Below are 20,723 nucleotides of genomic sequence, written 5' to 3'. Positions count from 1 at the left end.
AACCTCTATGTGACTAGACTCCCTACAATACCCTTGTTCCGGGCGCTACCAAGGAACAAGTTGACCACCTGACTAAGGATCAATGATTGTGGAAGACTGCGTCCAGTCTCCACAAACAACCATAAAAATTTCAATAGTCCCAAGGTAAGAACAGAGTACGTATTGGTATATGTGGTTTTTTAAGGAGTAGTCCCTTCTCCTATTACTGAATGAGCTGCTACAAACGGACCCAGTGTGTAGCAGTCTTCATACAAAGTCTGCACTTGTGTAAGATAGTGCGACGCAAATACTGACTTGCTTCTCCAGAAGGTTGCGTCCAGGATATTCTGAAGGGATCTATTTTGTTTAAAAGCTACCGAGGTTGCTACGGCCCTAACCTCGTGAGTTTTAACTTTTAGTAGCTTGAGATCCGCTTCATTAATTGCTGAATGCGCTTCCCTAATTAATTGCCTTATAAAAAAGGATAACGCATTCTTTGACATTTGCAGAGAGGGCTTTTTGACAGAGCACCAAAGCCCCTCTGAATTGCCACATAATTTTTCCGTTCTTTCCAGGTAATGCCTCAAGGCCCTTACCAGACAAAGAACTCTTTCTGCTTCCTCACCTGTGAGATCCAACAGGTTTGGAATCTCGAACGATTTGGGCCAGGGCTGAGAAGGGTGTTCGTTCTTCGCCAGGAATCCTAGCTGTAGAGAGCAGATAGCCTTGCCCTGTCTGAAACCTACAGCTTTGCTAAAGGCATGGATTTCACAGACTCTTTTTGCTGTCGCTAGACTTATCAAGAAGAGAGTTTTCATGGTGAGGTCATTAAATGATGTTTCCTGTAAAGGTTCGAACCTATCACTCATGAGAAACTTCAGAACTACATCCAAATTCCAAGTTGGTGAAGATTGTAGTTTCTCTTTGGTCGTCTCGAAGGATCTAAGAAGGTCTTGTAGATCCTTATTATCCGATAGATTCAGGTTCCTATGCCTGAAGACCGCTGCTAGTATGCTTCTATAACCCTTAATGGTAGAAGCTGAAAAGTTATGCCTCTTCTTAAGGTATAGCAGAAAATCTGCTATCTGAGTCACAGAGGTACTGGAAGAGGAAACTGAGTTGTCCCTGCACCATCCTCTAAAAGTCTCCCACTTGGATTGGTATACCTTAATGGTGGAAGACCTCCTTGCTCTTGCGATGGCTCTAGCTGCCTCCTTCGAAAATCCTCTAGCTCTTGTGAGTTTTTCGATAGTCTGAAGGCAGTTAGTTGAAGTGCTTGGAGGTTTTGGTGATACCTTTCCAAGTGGGGTTGTTTGAGTAGATCTACTCTTAAAGGAAGACTTCTGGGGGTGTCCACCATCCATTCCAGTACCTCTGTGAACCATTCTCTTGTCGGCCAAAAGGGAACCACTAGAGTCATCCTGGTGCCTTCGTGAGACACGAACTTTTGCATCAGTTTGTGTACCACTTTGAATGGCGGGAAGGCGTACACATCTAGAGGATCCCAATTCATGAGGAACGCATCTATGTGGATTGCCTCAGGATCTGGAATTGGAGAGCAGTAAGTCCCCATCCTCTTCGTTTGTGCTGTGGCGAAGAGGTCTATGCATGGGTGACCCCAGGTTCGCCACGGGTTCTTGCAGACTTCCTGATGGAGAGTCCACTCTGTCGCCAAGACTTGATGTTTCCTGCTCAGGATGTCTGCCCTTACATTCTTCTCCCCTTGAATGAAGCGTGTCAATAATGTCACGCTTTTCTGTTTCGTCCAGAGAAGAAGCTCTCTTGACATCTTGTAAAGGGACTCGGAGTGGGTTCCGCCTTGTTTGTTGATGTAGGCCAACGCCGTCGTGTTGTCGGAGTTGACCTGCACCACTTTGTTGTGCACTGCACTTCCGAACTCCTTGAGAGCCAGAAAAACTGCAGTCAGTTCTTTCTGATTGATACGAAAGTTCTCCTGTTCTCTGTTCCAGGAGCCCGAGACCTCCAGCTTTCCCAGTGTTGCTCCCCATCCCGAGTCCGAGGCATCGGAAAACAACACTAGGTCTGGGTTCCTCTGTTTTAGGGAAAGGCCTTCCTGGAGCTTGACGGGGTCGTTCCACCACCGTAGACAGTCTTTCATGGAGTCCGAAAAGGGAATACACTTTGTCTCTAGTGTCTTCCTCTTGTCCAAATGCCGATTGAGGTGGAATTGAAGAGGGCGAAGGTTCAGTCTTCCTAAGGAGACAAACTGTTCTAGTGAGGAAAGGGTCCCCAGCAGGTTCATCCATTCCCTCGAGGAGCACGTCTGTTTCCTTAGGAAGTTTTGCAACTTTTCCAAGGCTTGTCTCGTTCTCAATTTGGACGGAAAAGCCCGAAAAACCTGACTCTGAATCCTCATACCCAGATACAAGATTTCTTGGGATGGGATCAGTTGAGATTTTTGACGGTTTATCAGAAGGCCTAGGTCTTCCGATAACCGAATCGTCTTGTGAAGGTTCTCCAGACAGCAGAGGTGTAGGAGTGGGCTCTGAGAAGCCAGTCGTCCGGATACAGCGAGGCCCCGATACGATTTTTGTGTAGTATTCCTGCTACGTTGCCCATCAGCCTCGTGAATATTTGATGGGCGGTGTTTAAGCCGAAGCAGAGCTCGAAATTGGTACGTTTCTTCCTTGTAAACGAACCGAAGGTACTTCTTGGAGTTCGGGTGGATAGGGACGTGAAAGTAAGCATCCTGAAGATCTAACAAAACCATCCAGTCGTCTTGTCTGACTGCGGCTAGAACTGATTTCGTTGTCTCCATCGTGAATTTTGTTTTCTTCATGAAAACGTTCAGGGCACTCACGTCCAGTATTGGTCTCCATCCCCCCGAACTCTTGGGAACCAGGAATAAGCGGTTGTAAAACCCAGGAGACTCCAGATTCCGAACTCTTTCTATTGCTTCCTTCTGAAGCAACATAGAAACCTCTTGCTGCATTGCTTGGATCTTGGTTTCCTCTCTGTATCTCGCTTACAGATCGATCGGTCTTTCTGCTAAGGGGGGTTTTTTCAAGAAAGGGATTTTGTATCCCTCCTTGAGAAGCTGAATCAACCAGGGATCTGCTCCTCTTTCCTCCCATGCTTGCCAAAAGTTGGAAAGTCTGGCTCCTACTGCTGTCTGAAGAGGATTGTTGTCAGACTTTGTTTCGCCCTTGTCTGAAGCCTCTTTTCTTAGAACCTCTTGACACCGGTCTTGTGCTCCCTCTACTGAGGGATCTACTACCTCGAAAGGGCCGAGAAACTCGAGGTAGAGGTTTAGATTCTTTGAGTTTCCGAGCACTGAAACTTGATGGTAAGACTTTCCTTGCTGCCTTTGTCATAAGATCTTTAGTTGCCTTTTGAGTTAAGGCAGAAGAGACTTCCTTTACCAATTCTTCAGGGAAAAGATGAGTGGAAAGGGGGGCAAAAAGTAATTCCGCTTTCTGAATGGGTGTGACCCCATTCGAAAGGAAAGAACACAATTGAGCCCTTTTCTTCAAGATTCCCGCCGAGAAAAGAGCAGCTAGTTCGTTAGATCCGTCTCGAAGAGCTTTGTCTATACACGACATCACATGAACTAGTTCTTCCGTGTCGGGAGACTTGGAGGCTTCTAATTTCTTCCCCAATGATCCCAGAGTCCAGTCTAGGAAATTAAACACCTCGAAGGCTCTAAAAATCCCTTTGAGGAGGTGGTCCATCTAGGAGGAAGACCAAAAAACCTTCGTCTTTCCCATGGCCGTCCGACGAGAAGCGTCCACAAGACTGGAGAAGTCCTCATGAGAAGAAGCGGGAACTCCCAGACCGAGAGCTTCTCCAGTATCATACCAGATGCTAGATCTGGACGCTAATCTGGCCGGAGGAAATGAGAAAGCTGCCTTTCCTTGGTCTCTCTTCGTGTCCATCCATTCCTTCATGATCTTCAATGCTCTCTTCGAAGAACGTGACAATCAGACTTCTTAGATGTCTTCCCTAGAGTGAACTCTGAAGGTGGGGAACGAGCAGCAGCTGGAAAAAAAGTTTTCCGGAAAAAGTTCCGTGAAAACTTTCATAAGTCTTTTCAAGTCCGACAAAGGCTGTAAATCTCTTTGCTTTTCTTCGTCGGACAAGTCTTCCATCGGACCAAAAGGAGAAGGGGGGGGAGTCATCCCTCCCCTCTTCCGATCGACCCATAACCGGCATCGCTATGTCATGTTTCGTCGGTGTTTTCGAAGAAAATTCTTGTCGCCTGCAAGTGTCCTGGCGTCGAGAATCATGACGCTCGGCCTCCTGGTGTCGAACTTCTTGACATTCGGCGTCATGTTGATCAAGTATTTGACGTTCGGCATTTTGGTGTCCAGCCTCTTGACGCTCGGCGTCCTGCTCCTTGACGCTCGGCGTCCTGGCGTCCAGCCTTTCAACGCTCGGTGTCCTTGCGTCCAGCTTCTTGATGCCTGGAGTCTTGGCGTCCAGCATCTTGATGCCTGGTGTCCAGCCTCTCGATGCTCAGTGTCCTGGCGTCCAGCTTCTTGATGCCTGGAGTCTTGGCGTCCAGTATCTTGATGCCTGGCGTCCAGCCTTTCGACGCTCGGTGTCCTGGCGTCCAGCTTCTTGATGCCTGGACTTGGCGTCCAGCATCTTGATGCCTGGCGTCCAGCCTCTCGACGCTCGGCGTCCTGGCGTCCAGCCTCTAGACGCTCGGCGTCCTGGCGTCCAGCCTTTCGACGCTCGGTGTCCTGAAGTCCAGCTTCTTGATGCCTGGAGTCTTGGCATCCAGCATCTTGACACCTGGCGTCCAGCCTCTCGACGTCGGCTCGGCGTCCTGGCGTCCAGCCTCTAGACGCTTGGCGTCCTGGCGTCCAGCAACTTGACGCCTGGCGTCCTGGTGTCCAGAATCTTGACGCTTGGCGTCCTGGTGTCGACGTCTGGCGTCCTGGCATCCAGGCTCTTGACGCTCGGCGTCATGTTGTTGAGAATATTGACGTGTGTCATCTTCCTGGCGTCCAGCTTTTAGAGGCATGTCATCCCTCGTCCAAGCTTATGACAAATGCTTCGCTTGGCGTCCTCATTGTTCGTAGTAGGCTGATAAGCCTGCATTAAAGAAGAGAGCTTTTGTTGCAAATCTTGCAGTAAGGAAAACTGCGGAGCTTCTTGCTGCTGGGGACAGACTGGGGAAGCCGCAACTTCAATCTCTCTCTCTTCATCATTTTCGGTGAAAGACGAATGTCCTGAAGATGAACGCCAATCCGCAGGAGGAGCTGGTGCATGAACTGAAGGCATCCACTCGTCCGATACTTCCTGTCCTCCTACCACAGACGACGGCCGCCTGTGCGACATCTTGTGTCTTAGCTTGGTAGGGGAGCAAGCATCGGAGTCGAAATGGAAGCGATCAGACGGGAACGATTTAGAAGAATCTCGACGGAATATTGCATCATATTTCGCTGCGTTTCTCACGACACTTCGGCGCGTGTTGCGCTCTACAACACGCCCGACGATTCCAGAACAACCGCGAGAACAGGCGCCTCCAACATGCACGCAAAAGCCTCCGTACTGCAGAACTTCTCGAAGATGCGTTTTCCTTTCCTTTAACTCGTAATTCTTTGCTATAAAGCAATTACCATGACACGTCCCTCCAAAAAAAGAAGAAAAAAAATGAAATCAACTGATTTTATTTATTTATTTTTTTAAAGAGAAACAAGAATTAAACAGCAGGGGAACAATTCTGCATAAAGCTTTAATACTTCTCCATTCACTCAACCACTCGTGCCAAAATAGAAAACGCTCATTAAGCTACTCATTCGAAAAAACTCCAGAGGCTATTAGCTATCACATTATCCTTTCCTCTTTTTCGTTTTCTGAACTCTGCTTAAAACTTTGAAATACTAAAATGCCTCTTGCATTTTCTCAAAACTAATTTCTCTCAGTAACACCATTACACGGGCGGAGGCCACGGCACGGGGCGTTCTTTATAATTCTGAATCAAGTTTACATGCCTACACTTTGCTCTACTTTTACCCATATTAATTCCATAAAGTATATTTCCCCTCTTCTCTAACACTGGAAAAGGACCTTTGAACTTATAAGATAAAGCGGAACCTTCTTTCTGGACTAGTACTAAAACTTTATCTCTTACACACAAACCTCTCTTTTGCTCTAAGATCATGTTTCCGTTTAGTTTCCCCTTGACTTTCATTCGCGCTTCCGTTCTTCTCCGTTAGTTGCCAAACATCTCTCAAATTTTTTTTATAATACTCTAGATTAGTTGTGCAATCTTCTCTACCCTTACTTACAGACAAAGGTCCGACCATACTGATAAATACATTCTCAAAAGGTTCGCCTGCCGAAGGAATATTACACAATGGAGCTCTGGGAATTACTTGATTCGGTTTCCCCGCAATTTGGCATTCATGACGGCTTAAAACATACCTCTTTAAGTCACTCTTCATTTTAGGCCAAAAGTGCGCCCTACTAATACACTTGAAAGTTTTATTTACTCCCAAATGTCCTTGCTCATCTTGTGCTAACTTCAAAACTAGTTCACGAAGCTTCCTAGGAACCACCAATTGTTCGGTGATAACCCCTTTACTACCTGACTTAGGATGAACATAACGACACAAAACTTTGTCCTTTAAACAAAAAGTTTCGTCACACACATCATCGAGATCATCATCCAGCTCACATTAAAAAATTCGGGTTAGTGTCTCATCCTCTCTCTGCAACTTGACTAGCTCATCCTTATCCAAAAGGTTAGTAGTGCCTAATTCATCACCGTAACTAGTACTAGATACCGGTACATTTACTACGTTACTCTCAACAGCTACACCCTCTCCCTGGCTATCACTGTCAACATCGATAGAGTCCGGTCTCTCAGCCACACTCATGCCAAGATCAACCTCGCCACCTCTTTCACACTCCTTCGAATCCACGAACTCACTCACGTTCAAATCCACGAACAAATTATGACTGTAGTGCATGTCTGTATCTAAACCTGACCTAGTACTACCATTACAGGGACTGGAATATCCCTCACAACAGGATTCACACTCTTGGATAAAGCTAAGTCATTACCAACAATAATGTTAACGCCATCAACAAGCAAACTGTCAACAACTGCAAGTTTCACTTCTCCTGACACTACCTGACTTTCTAAGTTCAACTTCAACAAAGGACAAAGAACACAAGTGTTAGGAAATCCACCTAACATGACTTTTTCTTCAATGTTGATTTCCACCCTGTCTGGCACACACTCCTAATCAGTGAGACAGCAGCTCCTGTGTCTCGAAGCAAGACCACTTCTCTTGAAAATACTCCTCCAGGAGAGGAAACTACACCTTCTGACAGAAATTCACCAAAAAATTTCCTAGTTTCTGTCATCACATCATTCCTACTTGATGATAGGTTAACTAGAGACACTGGTTTCTTAACGTCCTTCCTTTCTACTGCACAATTTCTCGCTAAATGCCCTTTCCCATAACATTGGAAACAAGTTAATTCTGAGCCACTAGATGCCACTTTACTCTTACAAACCTTAGACGTATGACCTTGTTTTCTGCAGGTACAACAGGAATACTCACTTTTACTCGCATTGCTGTTACTAGAACTGAAACCTTTACTGCTTTGTACTCTACCAGACGAAGGATCATTTCGTTTCTTACTAACACTCAAATTATGAGTTAGACTATATTTGTCTGCTAACCTAGTTGCTCCTGTGAAAGATACTTCTCGCCTATCTTCTATACAAAGCTTAATCTCAGGGGATATGTTATCTTTGAAGTTTTCTAACAACACTAAGTTCTTCAAACCATCAAAATCCTCAACTTTAGCAGAAGTTAACCAATCAAAAAACAGCCTTTCTAACTTCTTACCTTATTCTACATACATAATATTCTCATCCTTTCTCAAATTTCTAAATTTCTTACGGTAAGCCTCCGGTACTAACCTGTACGCGCTAAGAACAGTTTCTTTCACAATATCATAATCATCACATTCCTCCTTAGACATGCAACTATACACAGTAAGTGCCCTACCACTCAAAACTGACTGTAAATATAAAGTCCACATTTCTTTAGGAGAACCTACTCTTTCCATTAACTTCTCAAAACACATGAAATATGTCGTAACATCTTCCTCATCAAACTTTGGTACTAATTTCAACACTGCACTCATACCTAACCTATCAGCTCCGTTTTCGTCTGTCCGACTGTTACGAGTATGTACTTTGTCTTAACCGAGCAATTTCCAACTCATGCATACAATCTTTCTCTCTTTCTTCCTGCTGTATTACCAACATTTCTCTCTCTTGCTGCATTTTCATTACTTCTCTCTCTTGCTGCATTTTCATTGCTTCTCTCTTTCTCTTGCTGCATTTTCATTGCTTCTCTCGCTTGCTGCACTTCCCTCTCAGCTGCTCTTTCCTCTCTCTCTTTCTTTCTTTTCAACATACTCACAGAGATCATTCCCCTCTAGACCCAGTAGCTTACCCAACTCAATAAACTCTTTCACCATCTCACTCATTTTGGTCGCCACAATGTTAGGAGCTGAGAGAGGTCCACTCCAAGTTCGATATTATGATAAACAAAAAGAATTCAACACCAACAGTTAAAACTGAGGATACGAATATAGAAAGATACACAAATACAACAAAGGTTTATTTACAAGCTTACTAACAAAGATAAATGCAGAATGGTATCTCCTATTTACATAAAAAGTTTTGCGCGGTCGGAGATCTATGCTCGAAGCGGTGGCTTCACAAAAGGAGAACTGTAACTTCTGGCGTCTACTTGACTCCGTATTGCAGAAAACAATGTCTACTCTTGATACTTGAAGTAGAACGTTTCTTCCCTGAACTCTTGCTCTACATCGAAATGCCTCGGTCGTCCACTCCCCGACGACTTGGCCAGAATCCGACCAAATTCTCGAGCGCCTTTTCCTCTCTGATCCTTCGTCTGTTCCTTCTTCTCTTATCTCTCTCTGATGATCTCTGATCTCTGCTGCTGGGCTCTCACTGATAATCTGATCTGTGACTCTTACTGATGATCTCTCTGTGACTAAGTAATGATCTCTCTCTTCTCCTACTTCGTCAGTCATATTTATAAGGCATTCTGGTGGCGGGGCTTACCAGCGAATGTCACAGGCTCCCAAGACGATGGGAATGATTTAGAAGAATCTCGAAGGAATATTGCATCATATTTTGCTGCGTTTCTCACGGCACTTTGGCGCGTGTTGCGCTCCACAACACGCCTGACGATTCCAGAACAACCGCGAGAACAAGCGCCTCCAACACGTGCACGAAAGCCTCCATGCTGCAGAACTTCTCAAAGGTGCGTTTTCCTTTCCTTTAACTTGTAATTCTTTGCTATAAAGCAATTACCATGACAGTATCCAAATAATAAATTTTATTATGAAAATTTATATTTTTGCACTAGGTACCTAGAAATGTTGGGCGAGTAGTTTTCACAGTAGGAAATACTACTAAAAAAAATCCATACATGAAGGTCTCAGCTCAGAAAGGAGGATGCTTAAACGGCTTTTCCTCTTACTTGCTGGAATAGAACAGCGAATGATAGTAGAATTGATCTTTTGCCCATTCCACTATCAATTTTTCTGGCTAACGCTGCAATAGTCCAATCCAGAAAACTGAAGACTTCGATCAACTTGTATAAGTTCTTCACCAGGTGATCCAACTCGGGTGAAGAGAACAACACTTTCGCAGCCGAGAACGCTGCTCTTCTGCTTGAGTCCACAAGACCGGAGAAGTGTCCTTGGGAGGAGGCAGAAACTTCCAAAGAAGGAACTTCTCCTGTCGCATAAAACCTGTAGGTTTTATTCTGCAGCATCGATGGAGGAAAAGCGAACGAAGCCTTGCCTGACTCCCTCTTCTTAGCAAGCCACTCTCCTACATCCTTCAGTACTTTCTTCGAGGACTGAGAAAGAACTAGTTTCGGTAACCCCGAAGGCGCTGATCTCCTATCCTTCACAAACATCGACGGACGTGAAGAAGGCGAAGCAGGTTAAAAAAAATCCGGATAAGTCTGTAAAAGAAACCTTAACAGACTAGAATAAGCAGAAGAGGGCTTCGCATCCTGGTCTTGAGTTTCCTCTTCCAACAGGACGGCCGATACCCCGTCTTCCTCTTCCGTCTGGCTCGTTGTCTTCTTTAAAAAGACCATCAATTCTTGAAGTTGATGTTTAAAGGAATCCAAAGAGGAATCCTCTAGCAAGGGTTTTGCCTTCGCATCATCCTTAGGCGAAGACGAAGTCATGGCTGTCACGGCTCTTCTTCGAAAACGAACGATTGGGAGTCGAAACAACACGAGACGTATGAGGCGAACGAGTCGAAGCAGCTCGAGGCGAATGAGGCACACGAGTCGAAACAGCTCGAGACGTATGAGGCGAACGAGTCGAAGCAGCTCGAGGCGAATGAGGCGCACGAGTCGAAACAGCTCGAGACGTATGAGGCGAGCGAGTCGAAGCAGCTCAAGGCGAACGAGTCGAAACAGTTCGAGACGAATGGGGCAAACGAGTCGAAACTCATCGAGGCGAATGAACTATCGATACACAACGAGGCGAGGCAGTCTCGCATGCGCGCGAGCGCTGTGACGCATGTGAGCATCTGACTCCGTCCGAAGTTACGCTATCCGAAGAGGACTGATGATCTTCCCGGAAAACCTGGTCCGGTGCGAAACTGCAGGAAGGTTGTGGACTCTAGTGCTCCTTGGATTTCTTAACAGGCGGCGACATCCCTCTCGTACGCTGGGCATGTCTCTTCAACGGACGTGACACTAAATCACACCACACTTCTCGCCTCAACACAGGCGACTGCACTTCCGGGTCAGACGACAACCGCACGTCACTGATATCTACGCCTTTCCAACGGCGTTTCCTGGACACTCGCGAGTCGACTACGTCGACGGAGTCGGCGACTAACCGTGGGCAAACTCCCCCTGTCTCCCTTCGACCTCCGGTATGTCTTCTCCCAGGACTCGCTGGGGAGTATGACAGTGACCTTCGTCTAGGAGAACAGGGGGAACGGACAGCCGCCTCCTCGGACACGACACTGACACTTGGCCTAACACTGGCCTTTTCACTTGACTTCTCTACGAACGCACGAAATGACATACCCAAATCCATAACGGATTTTGCCAGGAACTCAAATTTCTTGTCCATCTTGGACTCTAACAAGGAAATGGTGCTGGGATCGGAAACATGGGATACCTGGTCTGGAGTAATTGGTACTGAAGTTGGAGGACTATCAATAGGTGAAATATTCGATAAAAGTGGAGAAGATAGTGACGGTTTGTTTGCCTCTGAAGGCACGGGAGATGTCTCTACTCTAGTTTTACTACCCGCTCTAAGAGCTGCTTTCCTTTTCCTATCTTTGTCCATCTTATCCAAATGAGCTTGAAAAGTCTTCCAACCTTGTTCATCTAAACTACGGCACTCATCACAAGTTAATTCCTTGCTACAGCACTGACCCCTACATTTAACACATTTGGAGTGCGGATCGTAACATAGTTTAGCTAATCTAGTTTTGCAACCACTGCTGCAAAACTTAACTGAAGAAGAACTAGCATCAGACATCTTCGTAATAATTCGTTAATAACTAGGCAGCTAACTGATGAAGCAAAAAAGCCAACCAAGAAATTGTACATCACCAAAAAGAAAAAATCCACAATGGCGACGAAAGTCGACTGCAACAACAAACCACCGGTGTTACCCCATGGCCGGCAGAAAATGAAGCGAATCTTAGGCTCAGCAGTACCAGGTATTCCCGAAAGTGGGCAGGATCTGTATCACCTACACGAACAATGGCGCTACCGCCGCCAGGAATTTGAATTTTCGACTGCCAGGTAAGAAGGCATACAGCTAATGTAATTGTTTGGTAAGTCACTTATGTGAAACCAACAAGTATATGGGCAGACACTTACTGTTATTCAGTCTCCAAATGTTGAAGAATATCTCCAATTACTTATGGGTGTCTTCTTAAGGGGGCCGGCCGGAACCCCTTTATATGGTGGTATAGGGCGAAAAATGCAAAGTCATGAAAAAATTCATGGAGCTTCATATGGCAATTGAGAATACGTATATGAAATATTTCGTCAAAATTCCTCTTACTTTCGCAGTTACAGGGTAATTAGTAAACATAACTCAATAAGCCTAAAACATTCATCCGTACAAGAAAATGCAATATTTCTTCTGTTATCGTAAATTTTAATAATTATTGGCAAAGAAATTGTGAGAAATGGCATCTGTAGAGATTCCGTGGCTCGCAGAAGCGAGTTACTGCGAGTATCTGGTTCAATCATGAATCAGTTGGACCATAGACTTCAAGTAGATTACACGTTCGAGTTTCACCTCATGACATTCGCTTGCATTTACGTATGTTTATGTATGTTTCAGCAAGAAGTTCATCATGCCAATGAGGAAAAGACAAGGAAAACATCTCGCTAACATACAGACGAAGAAAAATCGCTCAAGTATTATTACAGAATATCGTAATATACGCGTAGTTAGTGAAGAGAGAGGGGAGGGTCGCCTAGTAACGCCCCCTTCTTGTCTGACAGCACACGTCACAATGTGCCCAAGGCTACGATCTTTGAGCAAAGAGATCTTCATTTATGATAAATAACATAGTTTTGGTTTTTTAATACCCAAAATGGAATATGAAATTCATAATAATCATGATTTATTAAATTGTCTTTGTAAAAAGAGTACACCTTCAAGTTTCACCTCTGACATTCTCTTGCATTTACGTTTGTTTATCTTTGTTTCGGCAAGAATGTCATCATGCCAAAGAGGAAAATACAAGGAAAACATCTCGCGCTAACATACAGAAGAAAATTCGCTGTAATAAGCCGAGTAGTGAAGGGGAGAGAGGGGGTTACGTAGGAAGGAGTGCCCCATCTTGCCTCAAGCAGTGCCCCATGGCTACGATATATGAGCAAAGGGATCATCATTTTATGATTAATTATGATACATAAATAGTTTTGGTTTATTAACAAGCAAAAAAGAAATATGACATTCATAATAATCATTATTTATTAACTTTGTTCTTTGTTATAGAAAATAACGCAAGGAAAACTTTGAACGCCCGTATCTCAAAACTATCTTCAAAATCTATCTCCTCACTTAGTTTTAAAGCTATAACATTGGAATTTGGTATATAACTCTGAAAGACATTATAGAACAATCAAATAGAGCCCTTTTTTCCAATTTTTGTTTCGTCTTTTTTTTTTATAAATTTTTTTCTCGTGATTTATAGGGTTTATTTTTTTACCATATTGAAAAATTCATATCTAGCAAAAAAATGACTTTTAGAAAAAAAACTCTCCATTTGATTGGACGTCTACATCAGGTCTATATATGGTAGTAATCCCAGGTCTTAATATTAAATATCAAGGAAGGAGATAGAATTTGAAAAATGGTTATTTTCGGGATAAATTGCCCTGGCGTCACAAAACCAAAGGTCAGAGGCGAAAATCATATGCGGTTTGGAGATGTCCCAAGTCACCTTATTAAGTGGTATGAATGTCAAAGTCCTGTCGTTAAAAAACGGCATTAGCCAGCCGGCCCCCTTAAGGAATTACCCTTGGACCATCATTCCCTCTATATACAATCTCCTACTAAAAGACTTATGAGAGATCTCTGCTGAAGACAAAGGAAGCTATAAGAAGGAGAATATACCAGTGGAGGACAATCAAAAAGAATCACAACTGCCCTTCACCGTCTCCACCATATAACATACTGGTCCCAAGTCTCTCCATACATGTTAGGAGGCTGCAACTGTCCATATCCCAGAACCTGAATCTGCACTTATCCCCGAAAGGTATAAAATAAGACTACTACGTAATAGATAATCCCAAACTGCATAATCAGACAGGAAGCAAAAGTGTTCTCACTTCCAAACAGAGTGAAAATAAGCATGAGGACATTACCCTGCAGCATCAGAAATGAGTTACTTGTTTTAGTTACTTGTTTCCTCGCTAAAAACTCCCGCTGGGTTGGTGTCTCCACCTCTCTAAGAAGTCGCAGAGACGAGACAACGTAAATAGAAGATAATAACTCAAGTTAGACTGAAAATCCATCAGCATGTCTGACTGTCTCGAGTTCTTTTCCCCACAGGAAAGAGAAAGAAAGCGATCCTCCTATTAAAGTCGGTTAAAGGACCAATAAGTGTTGTACAGGAAAAGGCAGCCTTCGGCTCTCCGCGACTTTAAAAGACAAGATGATAAGCCAAGGCAGACACAAAGGGAGATTGTGTCCGAGGACAAGAAAAGTTACGAAATGCTCTCAAATTGGAGAAAGCATTGGTTCTCTTCTCCAATATTTAGAGTGCGCCAAAATATGCTCGCCAAAATACCTAAGACAATCAAGATATATTCTCTATGTGGCCTCTATCCTCAACAAAATGAGAATACAGGAAGGCGTAATGTGGCAACAAACGCCGACCGGCCCAAAACGAGTTCCTCTGATTCCATTCAAACTCTTCTTCCATCAGCGGGCAACTGAAGGAGACCGCTGCCGACAGGAGGTAAACAAAGAGCTTAAAGGATTGCTCTTTCTCCGCAACCCTTGGCGACAAAAAGCGACACATATCAATGAGAGGTGACAGTAGCTAAGTGCTGTAACGAATCCACCACAACTCAATGAGAGCAAGACAGTTTAAGCGACTCGAGACTCGGCCAAGTTCGCACTCCGCACGATTCAACTGCGTTCACACGAGTCAACAATGTCCACAGCAGGGTTCCCATATGTATCAGACCAAATTATCATACCAAATCTCTTCAAATTATCGTATTTTGATTAATAACCCTTTAACGTACAAAGGGTCAAATTATCGTACGTCTGGGAACCCCGGTCCGCAGTCCGCACGAGTCGACAGAGAGAGAGAACCAGGCGCCAAAAGTGGGAGGCGGTGGGAGAGGAGTTACAACAACGCTCCCGCCTCGTCCGAAAGCGACCGTACATACTTGAAAGCATTCCTATATGAAACTAAGTTAGAAATCTCTGAAGCTAGAATATCTAACTCGGCGAGAACTGTAGATACTACAGACAGTGTAGACTTGAAAGAGAAACATTAATCGAGGCAGTAGTAAGAGATTTGCCGATAGCCGAAGAGGAAGCACGCAAGGAACAAACACAAGCATTACAAAGAAAAAGGAATATGCTAGCATACAAGAATTTAGAATGACCAAAACATGAGAGATGAACAGTCGACCGAGTCGACATATCTAAACGTGTAAAACTCGCTACAGATACATTATCATCTCAATAAAATGTCTACACCTATATCATATATTATTAAGCCTATGCATGCTAACACCTCAAACTAGGTGTTGAAGACGACAGAATGCGCCTACGGAGCAAGCATTAACGCTTACCGAAACGGTCCTTATGTGAAATCTTTAACGGTCCTTTGGAGAACGTTTTAAACGAGATTCAGACCATGAAAAGGGCGAAGTAGGTATTGGAGGGCACAGAATCCCATCATCCCGAGAACCGACCCGGTTCCCTGGCAGCGGACGTTTCCAACTGTAGTAGGGCAGTCCCAGGCTCGGGCTACGTACAGACGAGGGCACCAACACCTTACTTCTAACATGGAACGCGAAAATGAGCGCACACTGGAGGGATTCAGAACGTTCCCGTCACGAACTAAGTTCAAATTTTATTAGAACTAAAAATAGGTTAATGTTCTAACTTCTCGCTACGCTTTTCCTGAACTGAATGGGGAGTAGAAGGCGGCGCTACAATGGAAGTCAATACTAGCCTACTAAAATGCCTAGTCTGAGTAGGGATAGCCTGACAGGTTTAAGCCCTGATCTAACTAATTGTTTTCGCAATCTATTAGTTCCAGTCTTCCTATATCTGACATATTCAGGCATAAATTTCTCAGAACAATTCCCTACATTCTTCACATCTAGTAGTTCCAAAATCACACCCTGTACCGCTGCCAGTACAAAGGAATGTTGATAAACTTCCAATTTCACCATCCTGGTTACACCAAAACATTGATTTTACTTCTGGTGGAAGATATCCTAAGAAAATGAAATTGCAATACCGTAAACAGATGTAAAACAGCCAAACTTCATAGAATACCAACAATCGCCTAGCCGCAATGGCGGCAAGGAGAATTCTGACGAGCTAAAACATTCGAAACACACCTGGTGGTGAACAGGTAAACTAGACACTCATCTGGGCAGCCATTCGATTTTTTTGTTTGAATGCCGACTCACCTAATTGGCGGGGGGAGATATAGCTAAATTTAACAGTAGGTAAGATTCATCTCAAATAATTATGGACATCATCTATCCAGCAATAACAGTCTGTACGGAAGATTTGGTTATATTATATCCATACTGGGAGCCTAATTGAGATTTCTATAGAAACATTTTAAAATTTTCCTATATACATTTTTGAAGACAAACATTTTATGGTTACAACAATCATGGCATAGAATGCAGCATTAATGGAACCCTTGCTTTATGGATCTGGGTCCGACTCCAAAATAAAGTTGTCACTCCCATTCTGCGGTCTTTTGCTCTACAAAGACCCGCTTCCGAAAGACTTCCAATTGCCTGGTCCCTAATAAAAGTACTTAAGACTTCTATCTACCCCTCACTTCAGCAGACCTAATACAACTGCAACTCACATGCTACAAAAAGGCAATCATCCTAATTGAGTTAGTATAAGAAGCCAGTATTAGTGAACTGGGTTCTCTTATATGGGGTCGATATATTACACAAACTGCTGATAATCAATTATTATTGTTCCCTGGCCAATTATGAAAAAAATCTATTCCTATAAGAAAACTCAATTTAGCAGACAAAATATTATGCCAAGTTCAAGCACTTAAGGTTTACCTAGAGGTCATGGCTAACATCCCAGAAGGTCCAATTTCCCTACACCCTAGCACAAATATAAACCACTTTCTCTACAACAGCTAAGAATAACTTTTGTGTCCCTAATTAAAAAGGCAAACCCACATTCCTTTCCTAGGTTGTATGATATTAGGAAAGTAATTTGTTGGCCTTCCTCAGATATCTCTCTTTCGAAGGTCTCCAAATGTATGGTTGGTTGCCAAATGTACGGGGTGGTCATCAGGGACAGTATTCTTAAAACATTACTGCCACAAGCTTGAATAAATTCGACTACTCTATGTATTAGTAGGTGGTATGGTTAGTCCTGACCCCTTAGGCGCTACAGCGGAAAACCAGGGGTCTTCCTAATGGGTGGGTATGCTGATTATCACTAGGGAAGGTGTAACAAGACCACAACCATACCCAGCATACTTAGGTAAATCACTACAGAACTTCACCCTAAAAATGTAAGTTCTTGTTTAGTTTCTTGTTTTTTGTTACCAAAACTTGTGGCTTGACCTCAGACCAGAAATGGTTTACTTTTCTCTCTGCGTTGTTGGGATTAAAAGTTTGAGAGCTTAAGCCTTTTGTCACCTGGCAATTTCTTTTTAAAGCTCCTTGAGGATGACACAGGCGACTACAGTATCAAAAAACAGGATTTAACGTAGGAAAAACCTATTTTTGGTAGTTGCTGTTGTCCTCAAAACCCTCCAACTTCCTTGATGAAAAGGCATTGGATTTGGGCAAGGGATCATAATACACTGACCAACAGAGAGTAATGGTTCATTGTCTTTTAACCCGCCCGGTTGTAAACAAGATGGCCAATGCTCATGCACATTCCTCACTCCTTCCAGATTTTGATGCGGGAAAAAATACCCTCTTGTCTTAGAGTCCATTACACTGTCACGTGTCATGTTGTTTATCATACAACACAAAATCCAGCAGCAAGACCAAGCTAAAAGATATTTCTTTGATATTAGTCTAGTCACCATGGAGAGCGCTAGCACATCAGGGAGGGTAACTCCTTGAGGACTCAACAGCGACTACCAAAAAAATTTGCAAAGTAGGGGAAGGGAAGGTATGGAGTTACCCTTGAACATCCGTAGATTTTTTACTCTTCCTTATCTGAATTTCCCCATTCTCCAAGAGGGCCTTGGGCTGTATTAGATTTTTTCAAATTAACAAAGTGAAAAAAATAATTAATCAGAAATGCTGTTCTTAAAAGGATGTAAATTTACTTACTGTCTGGTTTCTTCTCGCTGAAGCAGCCAAATCTATATTCTATTCCGAGATTGTCAAGGAATTCTTTAACATCCTCCTCTTTTTTTAAATCAAATGCCATTTTATCATACTTTCCTAACACTTTACAATAGGAATGTTAATTCTTGAAAATGATGATAGTAACTGCCATATCTGAAAAAATTTGTAAATTATCTCTATTAGTAGATATATAAAAATGGTAAAATATTGTAAAACAAATTCTAAAAGTAATTTTATTTTTTTTTATTATGTAAGTTTAACTTGCAAATGTGAGCTAGAATGGCCATTAAACTTACTGACAAGGTGGTTAACTACTGAAAGTAGGGTGAAACCCTGGCCTTCTGTCAGTATGCAGTTCACTTAGCTTTTTGGTCCAGGTGCCAGATGATAGTGGCCAATTCATATAAAGAGCCTCAGGTTTATTTGTTATCAAAAAATGATATTGTTAGTATACAATAAAGTTTTGTACATACTTACCTGGCAGATATATACTTAGCTTATGTCTCTGACGTCACGACAGAAAATTCAAAACTCGCGGCACACGCTACAGGTAGGTCAGGTGATCTACCTTACCCGCCGCTGGGTGGCGGGTGTAAGAACCAGTCCCCCTTCTTGTCAGATTATTTTCTTCCACCTGTCTCCTGAGGGGAGGCTGGGTGGGCCATTAATCGTATATATCTGCCAGGTAAGTATGTACAAAAATGATATTGTTATGATACAATAAAGTTTGTTCATACTTACCTGGCAGATATATATATAGCTGTATTTTCTGAAGTCCGACAGAAGTTTTAAAACTTCCGACACACGCAGTGGTCGGCCATGGTGGTTAGTACCCATTCCCGCCGCTGGGAGGCGGGTATCAGGAACCATTCCCATTTTCCTAATTCATAATTTTTATTTCCACTGTCCCCTGAGGGGAGGAGGTGGGTGGGTACTTGATTATATATATCTGCCAGGTAAGTATGAACAAACTTTATTGTATCATAACAATATCATTTTGTTCATGAAACTTACCTGTCAGATATATATATAGCTGAATCCCACCTTTGGAGGTGGGAAGGGACAGAATAGAAGGATTTTGGGAAACAAATGCATGCAGATGATTTACATCTTGGTTCCACCTGTTAGCATAGCTGGCTTCGTGGTTACTGCCACGTAAGTCTGCTTGTGCTACTAGAGTTGCCAGCGAGGTAGAGACCTATATAGCTGGTGCACTCCAGATGATCTGTCAACAGGGGCGAGACCACGACGTGACTAGACCATATTGACCATACCATGAGGGCTAAGAAGTAAAATAAAATATATATATATATATATATATATATATATATAAATATATATATATATATATAGATAGATATTATATATATATATATTATCTTATATATTATATGATATATATATATATATATCACCACCTGACCAACCTAGCCAAAGGTTAAGGGTGTTTTAACTAAGGCTTAAGAGTTAAGAAGTCCGCCGTTGTCGGCGACTCAACAACTAGAAATTAAGAGCTCTTCCTAACCATTTTCTACAGGATAGGATGAGTGGTACTTCTTGCCCCCAAGATTGTGTCTGCAGACACGTATGGCCCTAGCGAGCAGCAGATCTCATATGCCATCTTCATATCTCGCAGAGTTGCTTCGCTAAAACATGGTACTCAGGATGTTGCTGAGTGCCATGCTCTGTTGAAATGCTTCCGAGGCCGCGCCCTCACCTCGTGAGCATTCAGATAAAAAGATTTCAAATCTTTGTGCAAACACAATGAAGGAGCATTTTTGAAAGAACTCCTTAACACTAAAGCCAGGGTGTTCTTCGATAGGGCAAGTCTGGTCTTTTTTTCGGAACACTGCAGATTGCCCGAATGACTTCGACTTTCTTGAGTTTTATGTAGATAAAACTTGAGAGATCCGACAGGGCACAGGACTCTCTCTGGCTCCTGCCCACTAACTTGTGCCATCCTTGCTTCCAAGCTCCTGGCCCAAGGACAAAACGGGTTTCCATTCTTAGGCACAACGGAAGGCTTAGAGAGCACACCGCCTTGTGTTCTCTAAAGCCAAAAACTTGTGACGATGGCTTAAAATTTCACTAACCCTCTTTGTCGTATCGAGGGTGGTTAGAAGAAGGCCTTCCTGATCACAGCAAGAAAGTTAACAGGTAGGAGAGGTTCGAAAATTGCTTTGGACATCAAGAACTTCAGACTACGTCTAAGTTCCATATTGAAAGCTTCGATCTGGACATGCACAGTCAGTCCGTCTGTACTAAAGTCAGGTGACCGACCAGTTGACCAGTCAGACGAATCAAGGACACCAAGGCTGTACCCTGAAGACCATAAGGCACTATTCTTCACTGAAGGATGAGTGTCTGGACTGCCTGGGCGATTCAATCTAAGCAAACCTTGGGGGTGTATCAACGCAACCCAACGTCGTCAGCGAATCAACTCCTGACTCGAGCTTCTGGTGCCAGGAGAAAGGAGCGAGGAGCAAAAAGGCGATTCAGTCCCGAAGGAAGAATGCCTGACAGTCCAACCTGGTCTCATGTTACACGATATCGGGGTGTATAAACGCAACCGACTTCGTCAACAAGAAAACTCAGGGCTACTATATGTCGCCTGATCTCGCACGAGTGCCTGACTCCGAGAAAACAGGTGAGACAAAA

The 20,723-nt window shown here is 43.4% G+C and overlaps 1 protein-coding gene across 1 annotated transcript in view; it reads right to left on the bottom strand.

Annotated features, from left to right (window-relative positions):
- The window catches only part of LOC135222779 (cytochrome c oxidase assembly factor 7 homolog), a 90,699-nt gene that overhangs the window by 49,487 nt on the left and 20,489 nt on the right, over positions 1–20,723 (bottom strand). Inside the window, exon 2 of the mRNA XM_064261044.1 lies at positions 18,048–18,218. Within this exon, the coding sequence (XP_064117114.1) occupies positions 18,048–18,147 (100 nt within the window). The 5' untranslated portion in view covers positions 18,148–18,218. The remainder of the gene's footprint in view (positions 1–18,047; positions 18,219–20,723) is intronic.

The sequence above is a fragment of the Macrobrachium nipponense genome, chromosome 8 (assembly GCF_015104395.2).
Source record: "Macrobrachium nipponense isolate FS-2020 chromosome 8, ASM1510439v2, whole genome shotgun sequence".
Lineage (NCBI taxonomy): Eukaryota > Metazoa > Arthropoda > Malacostraca > Decapoda > Palaemonidae > Macrobrachium > Macrobrachium nipponense.
The sequence above is the reverse complement of the archived record's forward strand: the minus strand, read 5'-3'. Positions and strand labels throughout refer to the sequence as shown.